Raw genomic sequence first — 14,486 nt, 5'->3', positions numbered from 1 at the left:
TTTTAGTGTATCATCTCAACTCCCAGTTCAAAGCTGGAATTGTTGAATATTTTTGTGTTTCGTCTGACTGTTTGAGGCTTTTCTCAAGTCAAATCTTAAAGTAACGTTTTTTCCCCAAGATTGGCTAATAATAACTAGATTTGGCTGATTATTTTCCATTTAAACGGAACTTCAATTTGAATTTTTTTCATTTGGAACTTCAATTGGAATTACTGTTTTTTTTTTTTTTATATATAATTATTTGTGCTGATTGGACACTTAATCATTATCCAATCTAGCAACAGAAACCTCGCAAAAATTTATGTAGAAAGATTTCAGTAGCGGATGCATTTGGCAGTTTTTTCAACTGTCGCGGTTTTTGAAGCCAAAGAGTATGTAATAATGTTTGTCAGCTTTCAGACTGTAAACAAAATATCGCCAATCAAAGAATCTTTAAAAACTTTTTTTACTGTAAAATAATCCAGCAACTAAATTAGGCAAATCCATAAACAGCACAAAAACTTCCATTAATGTGACTTTGTGCACAAATTCAAACCAACGCCAAATTTTACTACTTATTTTGGAAACATTACGGATGAAATTGTCTAGCGCCATTTTATGGTGACAAAAGTATTTTAGCATATGGCGACACTATCTCTTTAACAAAAATTAGTAACATACCGTTTTACAAAGTAAGGAGGGGGAGCATTATCCAAGGTATCTCAAAACGATTTCCACAAATTCGGTAATATTTTAAATCGTACCAAGAACCCAAAATAATTGAAATTTTCCAAAATAACTAAAGCAAGTTTAAGGGGATCACGGGCACGCGGCTACATTTTTTTAAACAGTTCGTTCTTCAATAGACATACAGAGAAGGTAAGACTCAATGTAAAAAAAAAATAAGCATTAACTGATAAATCTTTTTAAACATGTGAAGTTTAATTTCATATTTCGGAAATTCTTCACATTTGTATACGCTTAAATTTCGTGTTTTCGTTTCTAAATGAATACTATTTTGCTCTTTTTACTTACTGCTATTTTAGTTTTATGAGTAAGGAAGAAGCTATATTTTAAATCACGTCAAAAAGGTGTGTTTTAATTTCTTTCACTTAAAACAGAAAACAAATGCAAGTAACGATTGTTTCTCATAATTATTGCTAACCCAGGCAACGCCGGGTATTTTTGCTAGTAATAATATAAAATTGAATTAATCAATCAATCAAGCAAAAACAACTGAGTGTAATAAAGTCAGACCAAACAACGTAAGTAGAAGCACAAATTTATAAATTACAGCAGACACGTGTTTCGGCGTTACAGGGAACGCCTTTTTCAATGCAAAAATAATGAGCTTATGGATGAAAAGACATCCGACAAAAGCCAAGAGCAGATAAGCATGCAGCTTAAAAGATAAAAACAGCGGATTAGCCAAACACCAATGACAAAGTTATAAACCTTTCAGGAATCTTTCTAGCGTTCCATTAAGTAATTCTCAAATTGAGGCTCTAAAATGTAATGATAATTTTGCTGTGAGTGTTAATCCTTCTTTTTCTAAGCTTATTGCTCCTGTTGAGAAAGCTTTTAAATTTAGTGCCTTAACTTCCTCTCAAAAAGATTCGATTCGGCATCTTATAGCTTCTAATATTGACTTTAACTCGAAAATTTCTAAACCTGTATTTGCTAATACTGTTAGCCGTTCTGTTAAAGACTTAGTTTCGAATTCTGATCTGGTTGTTACCAAAGCTGACAAGGGTGGCCAAATTGTTGTTCTTGACAAATCATCTTATGTTGATAAAACTAATGATTTGATTTCTTCTGGGCCATATGCTGAAATTTCTAAAGATCCTAGTGATAAAGAGTTAAAAACTATTGCATCTGCTGTTAAGTCTGTTCAGTCTATTCCTTCAAATGTTAAACGCTCTGTTGTTCCATCTATTGCTAATTGTGCTAGATTTTATGCTTTACCTAAGGTGCATAAAGCTGGTATTCCTTTCAGGCCGATTGTTTCCAATATTGGTACGGCTTCGTACAAACTTGCAAAATATTTAGTCTCTGTGTTTTCTCCCCTTAGGAGTCACAATTTATTTACCATTAAAAATTCTGTTGAGTTTGTTAAAAAAATTCATAGTTTCGTTCCAAATAATTCTTTTATGGCTTCTTTTGATGTTAACTCTTTATTTACGAACGTTCCCGTCGAGGGTTCATTGTTATGCCTTCGTAGAAGACTTTCTGAATTTCATTTCACCAATACGGAAATTGAGGATTTAATTTTCCTTACCCGTACTTGTCTTAAACAATGTTCTTTTGTTTTTAATGGGAATTTTTATATTATGTTAGATGGTCTGGCTATGGGTAACCCACTTAGCCCCATTCTTAGTGATATTTACATGCATTATTTTGAGGTTAAGCTGTTCCAAAAACTGCAGTTCCAATTTTATGTTCGGTATGTTGATGATTGTTTTGTTCTAATGAACCAGAATCAGTTTGAGAGTGATGAGGTTTTATCTATTTTAAACTCCATTGATCCTCATATTCAGTTTTCTTGTGAGAAAGAACGGAATAATTGCATTTCATTTCTTGATGTACTTGTTTCTCGTACAGAAATTGGTTTTGAAACTACTGTTTATCGCAAACCTTTTGCTGTCTCTTTACCTCCTCATAGACTATCGTCTCATCCTCCAAATCAAAAATATTCTGCTTTTAATTCTTTTGTTTATCGCGCAACTAATATTTGTTCTTCGTCGGAACTTCTTAAAGTGGAACTTAATTATCTTAAAGCTGTGGCAATTGATAGAGACTATCCGCCAACTTTGATTGATTCCATTTATAAAAAACTTTCAAATAAATCCCAAACTAATGTTCTTAACCGAACCTTCATCAGAAAGAATTTGGTTGTTTTGCCATTCTTTCCATCTGTAAGCTATCAGGTTGCTAAGATTCTAAAACGTTTCCAATTCCAGGTGGTGTTCTCTCCTATTAATAAACTTTCATTCTCTTCTCTTAAAGATCCTATTCACCCTCTTAATTGTTGTGGAATTTATAGAATTAATTGTAGTTGTAAACTTGCCTATATTGGACAGACTCGGCGTGCTTTAAAAATTCGCTTGAAAGAGCATCAAAATTATGTGAAAAAACAACAATTAAATAAGTCTAGTATTGCTCAACATTGTTGGGATTCGAATCACTCTTTTGATTTTACCTCTTTTCAGATTATCCAAAAATGCCCCAATTCATCAGATCTTGACTTTTGGGAATCCTTTCATATTTTGAGGAACAGTTCTAACTTAGTTAACGATCTTAGTGCAGTTCCATATTTTTCTAACATTTGGCTCCCATATCTTTAATACTGTCCTTTCCCCATTCCCCCCCCCTCTTTTTTTTTTTTTTTTTTTTTTTTTTCCCCACTCATTTTTATCTATCTTTCTTTGTTTATTTTCGCCTTTTTGTCTTGATTGACACCCCCCCCCCAATTTTCTTCTATTTATCTTTATTTTTCCTTTTTTCGAATATTTTTTGTTTCTGTTTATCTTTTTTCATGGTTTTCCATTCTGCTTTTCCTTTCTTGCGGTTCACGGTTACTGACAATTTCTTTTCTTTTTGTTTAAGCTTCGGCTTAATCCTTGTCCAATTGAATTCTTTCTTTCTGGGTTCGTACCTAAGCGAAAGCTCCTGACCTTTGCTTGCATTCCTATTGGTTCCTGAAAGGTTTATAACTTTGTCATTGGTGTTTGGCTAATCCGCTGTTTTTATCTTTTAAGCTGCATGCTTATCTGCTCTTGGCTTTTGTCGGATGTCTTTTCATCCATAAGCTCATTATTTTTGCATTGAAAAAGGCGTTCCCTGTAACGCCGAAACACGTGTCTGCTGTAATTTATAAATTTGTGCTTCTACTTACGTTGTTTGGTCTGACTTTACTATTCAGCACAAAGGTATTTATTTATCTTAACTGAGTGTAAATTTACAATTTTTCAAAAAAAAAAAAAAAAAACAGCCACTGGTATTCGCTTTTTACTGCGAAAATACATGTTCGTGATTGTTGATTGATTCGCGGATAATCCGCCCCGCGGATAAACCGCTCGCGGATAATCGGGAGTCTACTGTATTTCGAAGGTCCTTCAAAAAAAAAAAAAAAACAGCCACTGGTATTCGCTTTTTACTGCGAAAATACATGTTCGTGATTGTTGATTGATTCGCGGATAATCCACCCCGCGGATAAACCGCTCGCGGATAATCGGGAGTCTACTGTATTTCGAAGGTCCTTCAAAAAAAAAAAAAAAAAATCTGCTTTCTTATCTCTCTCGGCCGCCTCGTGTTTCCGCAACACTATCCACCGCCACTCGCGTATCGGAGGGAACAACCCGCGTTGAGATTTAAAAATTTATAATCGCGAAAACAACCCGAACCGAAAAAAGAAACAGAAAGGAATAAGGTTAGAAGATTCGGTCACCCCTCCGCGCCGCAGTGGTGCGTTCCGAGCCAGACGATAGTCTGCGAGCTGCTCGAAGATATCAGTCCGCCTGGCATTATTCCGGGGCGTGAGACGGTCGCGAAACTTCCGCTACAACGATGTAGTTGGAAAACCTCGACAAGACACTATCCGGGAAGGTTTTTCTTTTCGTTTATTTTTACTTATTATACACCCTTATCGGTGTCCCCTCCTCAGTTTGCTTTGTTTCGGGTGTTCGCGATTTTGTGTTTACGACAGGGCGATTTTAAAGCCCAGATAAAAAATGTGCTAGTCAAGCTCTTTTATTATTTATTTTGCAATTTGTTTCGAATGATAATAATTCGGAGCGCAATCGATCGGATTTTAGATAAATGTATTAATAATATTTTATCTCCATGTGTGCGTGTGTGTGTGACTTCAAGAATTTTTTAACGCAGACGATTTTTTGAAAAATACTGACACTGCCTCCGTTTTTAAATAATTCTGAGAAATTTATTTCTCAACTTTTCGAACTGTAAAAAAGAAAAAAAAACAAGAAAAATTAATGAAAGTTAGAACTATATAGTTTTGGTGAAAGTCGAAGTGTCGGGAGCTGAAAACATGCAGACGATAGTTGTTCGATGAGACGGCGTGATGCGTTGTGATCAGCTGATCCGCTTCGTCGGGGCATTTGGAAGACGGTCCCTGGAACATTAGTGGAACGTTCGAACGCTGCGGAAGGCGCACCAGACTCCAGCCAGACGTCTGCCGCCATGCAGACCAAGGGCTTCTCCACGGGGATCGTATACTTATCTATCGTCTGCTTTCTTGCAGGTGAGTTCCGATCTTTTCCGTGTTTTTCATTCGAACTGCATTCCATCTGTGTTGTAAAACGTTGTTTATCGCACGATCACGGTTATTTTAGTGGACATTTGAGTTTTCTACGCGTGTATTAGTTAGCCCAGTGTACATTTATTAACATGTATGCATTTGTCATACATAATAAATGATATACTTTTTAGTTTTGTATTAGTTAACTCTTTGCTATAAAGTCAGGGGTGATTGTGTTTCGGTATTTTACCGAATTTCCGATATTTTTAGACATAACTCAAAGTCCTTTGAGCTATTAAGAGCTGACTATAATAATGAAAGTTAGCACACATTTGCTGATATGTTTTGGGGTTACCAAAATCCTCTTAATGCAAAACATGTGAGCTTTTGGATAAAAAGAAATATAAAGCATCTATCGCAGAAAGCTCTCATATTTCGCATTGAGAGAGAGTTTCTTGTCAACCCTAAAATGCGTGTCTGCAGTTCCTGCAAATTCCTTATTTACATTGTATCTTTTACAATAGATGAAGCTTATTTTTTTTGTATTGAAAAAAAAAAAGAGTTCCTTATAGTCCCAAAACGCTTCTGCTGTTGTTTGTACTACTTTAAAGTTTGATATAATGTGTTTGAGCATTAAGGAAGGGATATCTTATTCACATGCTTCAGTTTTGCCGTCATTTTGACACAAAGTGTCCCTTTCCGCATTAATCTGATCTTCAAACTCTCACTGGTCAATATCAGAATTTCTCATTTTATTAATGAAGTTCGGTTCTTTGCTTGAAGGGTTCTTATACTTGTTCAATTGTATTAGACTTGTTCAATATTTATGCCCATTGTCCTGAAAAAATGGGGGTCAAAGGCCACCCCCCACCAAGGTGAAGGGGGCCAAAGGTTAAGGGTGGGGGACGTGTCCGTAAATTGACTTTTTAAAAAAATGAATTTGAATGTCATTGTTGATTGAATCACCTTCTTTAAACAATTTGGGACATGGCTCAAAAATTGGGGCATATGGTAGTCTGCCCTTTTTTCTTATTCAAAGCTATATTTTAAGTTTTTATAAAATAGCAACATGAGAAAAATACAAAACGTCACTTATTGAGTTAAATTCTTCTTTCTTTTAAGACTAAAAAGCACGACAGTCAATGTTATCATTTTTTGATCAGTCGTTAATTTTGAACTTAAAAAAGTGGAGCAGTAAAGCCCCCTTACATATATATATATACTTTTGAAAGTGGGGGGGGGGGGCAATTAGCCCCCCTTACAAGTTACCAATGATGAAACACTTGTCTGTATTTTTGGTTATGTTTTAAGGAAGGTACTTTTTTGACTGAAAGAATGTTTAAATGAACTATAAAAGTATTAGATTTTATCTCTAGAGTGAAAGTGCAATTTTATCAAGGACTCACTTTTTGCTGAAATTATGAATTTTTGATCTACTTGTCACTTGTTCTAAAGTTCAGATCCTCTTTGCTGCACAATATTTACTTCATAGTATGTTTTATTACGGTACTCTATGCTGAATTCATTTTTTTTTCTGAGGGTGTTATTAATCAATTGAATCGTTTAATTCAAAAACCAGTCAAGCGACAAAATTGCTAATTTTAGGAAAACGTCTATATTAGGGCATTTTTTAAAAAAATGTCTTGTGCGTAACGCTAAGTTTTTTATTTTATTCAAGTAACTATTAATTAAATATGGGATTAACTGTTATGCTTTGATATTAAAGCATGTATTATTCCTCAACAGCATTTTGAAAGTTTTGGTTAGCTGGAAAAAATAAAAAAGCTTAGTGTTGCGCACAGAACATTTTTTCGAGAATTGCCATTACCGTATTAAATTATTCAATGATAATTACAACATTGTTTATTGAAAGAAATACACCTAAAAATGTATCCCTTTTAGTTTAAAACATGATAATCCTTATGGAAAAATTTTAATAAGAAGATAAAATGCCTTTTCGACATTTTAGAGCTTGTCGCTTGACTGGTTTTTGAAACAAACGGTTCAATTGCACTCTTCAGCCACAAATGGGGATCGTAAACAAAGTTTTCAAAATGAAAATCCCCAAAACAGAGCTTTATGCTAATTGTTGAAAGGTCATGACCTTTGGATCCGTACCTGTCGTCATTTTTGTTTTATCTTTTACTGTGTGCTGGTGTCAAAAATGTGTCTGGTTTTGGAGGGGCTTTTTATTTAACCAGGGGAGGGTCCCATGGCCCAGACTGCATCATTAAGATTTTTATGGGGGGTTAATTTGAGAGGGTTTTCGACAGGGTTCACTGATCATCAGTTGATATATATCTCGATATATATCCAATATTTATTTTGAAAATATCATGATATTTTGATATTTATTTTTTCAACTGTGTCTTCAAAACAAAAATTATGTTAATCATAGTAATATAGTTCATTTGTTATTAAAAATAACCAAAAAGTTATGCACTATATTTTTATGATGTATTAATACATCATTAATACAGCAAAGTAATATAATATTTATTTTTTATTTTATATTAACTTTTATGAAATGAGGTAGTGAGAAGCAAAGGGATGCAAGTCGCAAAATTAAAAATTTGGAGATAACCAGTACAAATGGTGGGTGAAGCTCTCTTCTGTCTTGGGGGCAAGAGATGGTACTAGTAGTCCTGGTAGGTGCTGCTGTACAGCATGATTTAGAAAACAAATTCAATGAAAGCCTACCTAGGATCTAATCTTTTATGGGGATTGTCGATAATGAAGAACAAGTAAAACAGCTGCAAGAGGATTTAGATCATATTACGAAGTGGGCAGATAAATGGGGTATGGCAGTTAATGTAGGGAAATGTCAAGTGCTACACTTAGGTCATGGAAATAAGCGTATGAGATATCGTTTACAGGGTTCAGTCATAAATCAGGCAGAAAATGTTATGGATCTGGGTGTCTTTATAAATCAGGACTTCAAGTTTAGTCAACAGTGCAGTATTGCTAGTAACAAAGCCAACAAAATGCTTGGGTTCATCAATAGATCTATTTCAAACAAATCTAAGAAAGTTCTTCTGCCTTTATATAGGAGTTTAGTAAAACCTCATTTGGAGTATGCTGTTCAGTTTTGGTCGCCTTATCTGAAGAAAGATATTTTTGTATTGGAAAGGGTTCCAAGAAGGGTAACTAAATTAGTAAGGGGACTCTCAGATTTAGATTATGATACCAGACTTAAAAGGCTTAACATGTATAGCCTGGAGCAAAGGAGAGTCAGAGGGGACATGATTCAGTTATTTAAATTTATCAAAATGAAAGATGTAAATGGATTAAATTTTTGCGGGGAAAGCAGGACGAGGGGTCATTGTTTTAAGCTGTTTAAATCTCGGGCTAACTTGGAAATGAGGAAAAACTACTACTTTAGCAGGGTAGTGGGCACTTGGAATAGCTTACCGGAAGAGGCGGTCATGAGCAAGGGAGTGGATAGCTTTAAGAGGGCCATTGATCTTCATTGGGGTCTAATTAATTGACTAGGACCAGCCTAGCTGGGCCCAGAGCCTGTTGCTGGTCGTCACATTTGTATTTGTATAATCTTTATACACATTTTACTCGAAACTTAAAATAGTCCACTTGCGTCCCTTGGCTCCTCACTGCCTCAAGTGTGGACACTTGAATCCCCACACTTATTAAAAAAATGAGTACAGGATGCAGAAGAGCTGTAGGGGGGGGGGGGGGAGAGTAGATGATAAGCAATATTTGGGTACAATAAGGGCTTGTACGCTACCTGTGTAATTTTCCAAAATGTAGTTTCTGAGTATATTTGTTTGCATACATGTGACTGAATTGTATTTCTGTAAATTAGGAGCACCTATTAAATGCTTTCAGTCTGCTAAATTGAAGGGTACCTCAAAGTTCTTAAAGTACCCCTTTGCTTTAAAATGAATTTCAAATTTTATTTTAGTGATTTTTTTTTAATAGTGTGAAAAAATATCACATAGCTGATTGACATAAAATGTATTTTTTGATTTAAATTCTCATAATTTATTTTTTTATTAAAAGTTGATCATGGTTTATAGATCAATATATACTCTTTCCCTTCAGGGCTGGTATTTTGTCCACTTTCTAGTAAAAGTCCGGGAAGCCGGAGGAAATGGGACACAATGAAAATCTACTGATTTTTTAAGTGTTTCATAATTATAACAGTTGCTTTTATGCAATAGAATTACTACAGTAAAACCTGTAAAGTTGACCACCTTTGTAAGTTGACCACCTGTCTATGTTGACCGCTTTTGTCATGAACGGAATGAGTCCTATCTTATATAATGAAGGAAAACCTCTGTACTTGACCACCTCTCTATCTTGACCACCTGTCTATCTTGACCACTAATGAACACCAAATTTGGTTTGGAGTATTGTAAAAAACCCTTTGTAAGTTGACCACTTGGTTTATTTTTTAAAATTTTATTTAGCAAATTATTTTTTTATTATTATTATTTTTGAAGCTTTCCAAGAATATTTCTGATGCCAGACCAGCATTTTACCAACTAAATGAAACAGCAGCATAACTAAACCTCCTTTTGAGTTGAACCACATGGGAACACTACTAAGAACCCTTTTATTCTCCAAACTTGTTTTTCTTCTGTTGTTCAGCGAAAAATTTGTAATTTTTGATTAGCTATAAATTTTTGGAACTATTAATATAAAATGAGTAACTTTTCATAAACAATAAGGCTTTTTTTTTTGATCAATTTACTGAAATTTTAAATTTGCACGACACATTGTATGTCAGTCTGGGAAAATAATCTCTAAAAATATTTGAATAATATCTTAAATTATTGTTTCAAAGTAATGCTAAACAATGAAAGGGAGTTAAACAGAAAGAGTAGGTGCAAATTTGCAAGAATTACAAAAGGTGTCATGATGCAAGAATTACAAAAAAAAAAAAAAAAAAAATCATTACCCCCTTTATAAGTTGACCACCAAAGTACTGCACCGCAAGTGGTCAACTTACACAGGTTTCACTGTATGTATATCAATTAAATTATAATTTTGATGTAATACTTATTAACAGTGTAATATTTTTTAAGTCATCGTATTGTTTAAAGCAAAAGGATTGTACAGGCGTCCCTCAAATAACACTGTTAATTCATTCCGCGTAGTATCGAAACTGTGTTCTACAAAACTATTTTAAAAATAACTTTAACTCTTTTTTTTTTACACTAAGTAAAAATCATGTCAATATGTATTATGTTGTATTAAAACCGTGTTTCGTGTTATAATAAAAACTGTGTTATACGAGACTCAGAAATAATATAAATCAAGGGGTATCGTGTTGTATTGAAGCCGAGTTTCATAAAAACAAACTGAAGCATTACAGTTATTGTCCAACATTAACAGAATATATTAAAGAAAAGTGAAATTGCATCTTTTTTAAATTTAACATTCCTGTTGTATCAAAACCATGAAGCATTAAATTCAATTTTCGTGCTGTGTAATAGCGAAACCGTGTTAGATAATAATCTCAAATTTGGTACCATGTAATATCGAAACCGTGTTGTACAAGGTACAAGGATGCCTGTATATTAATCATTACTCTTGGTACAACATTGCACATTGGTTTGACTAATTTTAGACAATTTTTTTACGTTAGAAGTAATCAACTTCAACAAAGTGAAGCTGTTGAACATAATTGCATGACACTATTATTGGATATCATATTGTACTAGAATTTAAAAACTAAAAAAACACGCTTTCATAGCAAAATGAACTAAAAAGTGAAAAATAATCTTTGGATGATAGTAGTTGACCAATCACTTAATTTTAATGTAATACAAAAAAGCGTGGGGGGCTTCTTATCAGTTGTCTTGAATTTCCACCATTTGATAAATGTTAGTAGACAGCACCTCACGCTTTTTTGTATTACATTAAAATTAAGTGACTACTATCATCCAAAGATTATTTTTCACTTTTTAGTTCATTTTGCTACGAAAGCGTGTTTTTTTAGTTTTTTAAACTATTATTTTATTTTTCTGTTTTTTAGTCTTATGTTGGAGAATTATCAGGCAAAATTGCAATTACTTCTTTTTGTAAAAGTTGAATTGACGAAATTATTTATAAAACGAGTGTGAGGTAATATCTTAAAGTTAAGACAAGGCCACCCCCATGGGAAGCTATTGTGAGTCATAGATGTATGTTTGCGGAAATCATATTTATATTACTTTGAAAATTTGAGATGCATTTGAATAAAAGTGTTGTTCAACAATGATCTGATCAGCAATGAATTTCCAATGGAAGGCTCCCCTAAATTTTGGCATAAAATTAGTTAAAAACAATCATATTTCATGTTCTAATTACCTTGGAACATTGGAGCAAATTTTGTCTGATGCAGAAAAATTAAAGATTTTTGTAGATATTTTTAAAAACATTTTTGCGAGCATTTTTTAATGTATTTTTTTAAATTTTTTCTTCTTCATTGTTGGATTTATGCCAAAATATTGATTAAAATTGGAGGAAACTAACAACTAAAAGAGTTAATTGATTAATTTGATCATAGAATATTGCATTGTCATCGGGTCTGAGGTCGCGTGCCAAATTTCAAAAGAATCCGATCGCAGGAAGTGGGCGAAATTTGAGCTGTAAGATTGCGTTACAAGATACATACATACATACATACATACAGGTGAAGCTAATAAAAGCGTGTTAAAAAGAAAAGATTAATTTCTCATGGTATAAATATTTAAAAATGTCAGGGACACCCAAAGGAAAAAAAAAAATACAAAAATTAATGCATAAATGGATAAGAAGTATTGAAGTTTTAATTTTTGTCCACAAACTAACTAGGAAATAATGTTATAAGTTTTGAAACGTAAGCAAAGAAACAGTACTATTATTACTCTAAAATGTGAACTAAAACCTACCTGCGATAAAAAAAAAATTTAATTCTTCAGAAATGATGTCTTAAATATGTCAGAAAATGTGTTGAAAAAATGGTAAAAAATGGTCAATTTTCAAATATTTTTATGAAAAATTTAATTTTTTTTTTTGTTCTAATACTATTTAAATGCTTTCTTTTGATAGTCTTTTCATACATCTTTGAAAGTATTTACATTCCTTTACAGTTTTTAGTTTGTGCATAAACCAGAAATTTACGTGAAATTAACTAAAAATCAACTTTTTTAGCTTATTTTGCACATTGCAGTATTTCTTCTTTTAGATCCCAGTTATAATTTTTTTTTATTTTTTACAATAAATGTGCACTATACAGCCCTTTGCTGGAAATGTAATCATATTTCATTGCATTTACCCAGAACCCAAACCAAGTTGGTGGTTGCATTTCGTGTTCCACCCTGCAATTCCCAAGAAGAGAAGTTATTTACAGGACTTATCTATTTGTAAAGTAACTTACATTCACAAAACTATATTATTTTAAACAAGTTTCTACGTTTGGATCAAGGTTTGAAGTTGGACTGGTGCCTCAATTTTTACATTGATGAGCGCGAGAATAAATTTTTTCACATTAATCCATAATCTTGATTAAGGTGAAAAAACAATGTAAATAAAGCACAAATATTGGAGAAAATACAGCATATAGCTATTTCAAGGCTACAATGGAGCCTCTTCATCAGTGCAAAAAGCTCACCAACACAACCAGAAGTTGCGAGAGAACTGACAACAACCAAGTGGACACCCATAGGTGGATTTATGGGGGTGCCAGGGGGTGCTCCGCACCCCCAAAATTTTTGGTTGGGTTTTGAAAAAAAAAATAGTTTAGTAGATTTCACTCAGAAACGCAGTTGGGGGAAAAAAATTCTTAGCTGCTATACTAGTAAATTTACTTGATATCACCACACGTCGCTAGTGCAAGAAAAACATAATTGTGCTCATATTAAGAATTAAAGTAATTATATCCATTTGGAAAAAAAAAAAAAACCCTAATAAATAATTTCATGCAAATAAAGAAACTTCTCAAACAATTTATTATTCAGTGCTGTGTTATTGTATAGAATAATAGTATGTTCTGTAATTGGGTATTTATTTGTATATCAATACAAATTCTTCTATTTTAAAACAACAATGGCTAATAAAGTCCCAAAAAGAAAAAAAAAAAAAAAACATGGCTTTTGCAAGAAACTTGCTCAATAAAATCTACACTGAAATCAACCGAAAACCAACAATTTTAAGGTAAATAGTCAAAATTTTTTGAAGGACTTCCGGACATTTTGCTGCAGTTGTGCATCCAGGGGGGAAAGGGGCACAAGACTGGTGACCCTCCCCACAAAATTCTGAGTAGATGTTTTTTAAAAAAATAGTCTTTATTATTGAAGAGAAGAAAAGATCACATTTTGGGAAAACGCAGTTATTTTACGAAAAAAGAAAAAAAAAAGAATGTTGGGGGAAAAAATCTTAATTTCTCTTTCAAAAAGAAATATTGACATTTAAATTTTTCAACAGCTTCAGATTATTGGTGGCGAATTGTGTGCCTTCTCGCACAATCCTCTTTCTTTCATATCTCCCCCTCCCTTTCTTTTTTTTTTTTTTTTTGATTTTTTTCTATTTCGTTTTCGTTTTTTCTATTAGTCCTCAAAATGTTTCTTCTCCAAAGCCCTTTCTCCAATTAAAGTTATTACAGAGTACCTCAAATTTCGTTTCTTGGCCTTCACGTTCGGAAAATTTCCAAGGAAGATCTTCTAATCACTTAAATACATCGAAAATCGTTTAAAATTGCGTTTTTGGAGCTTCAGTTTTGAAAAACTGCAGTGTCCCTAAGTTACCAAATATGGTTTTACACTCATGTGTTTAAGACTTTAATTTTGGAAAATATTCGAAAAAGGGCCTCTGACCCCCCCCCCCCTTCTCTATTATCATCAAAGAGTGTTAATATTTTGTTTTGAAAACTACTATTTCGAAATATTTAAGTGGAAGAATTCTTTTTTTTTTTAATACCATGGATTATTGCAGAAGAACTTCATTTTTAGGACTTCAATTTCGAAAATTTTCCAAGGGAGAGCTCCAGAACACCCCGTCCGCTAACAGCATCAAAAATTGTCCTCCGTAGTATTTTTGGAACTTCAATTATGAAAAGTTAAAGAGGTAGCGTGGTGGAGAGGAGGGGGTTACGTATTTCTATCTGCTTTTCAAAAAATCGATTGGAGACAGTCTATGAGTCTCATTCATAACCGAAACTATAAATATGGACTCTAATCACATTTATGGGACTAAAATTTCTAAAAATAGCCTTGGAGCCACACGTACCTTTCTTGCCTCTAAAATATCACCAAGAACTGTAAAACTG

At 33.3% G+C, this 14,486-nt stretch overlaps 1 protein-coding gene across 1 annotated transcript in view; it reads left to right on the top strand.

Moving 5' to 3' along the window:
• Positions 1–4,433: 4,433 nt before the first annotated feature.
• LOC129225536 (bone morphogenetic protein receptor type-2-like) overlaps positions 4,434–14,486 on the top strand; it is a 74,163-nt gene continuing 64,110 nt past the window's right edge. Inside the window, exon 1 of the mRNA XM_054859974.1 lies at positions 4,434–5,239. Within this exon, the coding sequence (XP_054715949.1) occupies positions 5,179–5,239 (61 nt within the window). The 5' untranslated portion in view covers positions 4,434–5,178. The remainder of the gene's footprint in view (positions 5,240–14,486) is intronic.

The sequence above is a fragment of the Uloborus diversus genome, chromosome 7 (genome assembly GCF_026930045.1).
Source record: "Uloborus diversus isolate 005 chromosome 7, Udiv.v.3.1, whole genome shotgun sequence".
Classification (NCBI taxonomy): domain Eukaryota; kingdom Metazoa; phylum Arthropoda; class Arachnida; order Araneae; family Uloboridae; genus Uloborus; species Uloborus diversus.
Note: the sequence above shows the minus strand (reverse complement) of the source record. Positions and strands in the feature narration are given on the sequence as shown.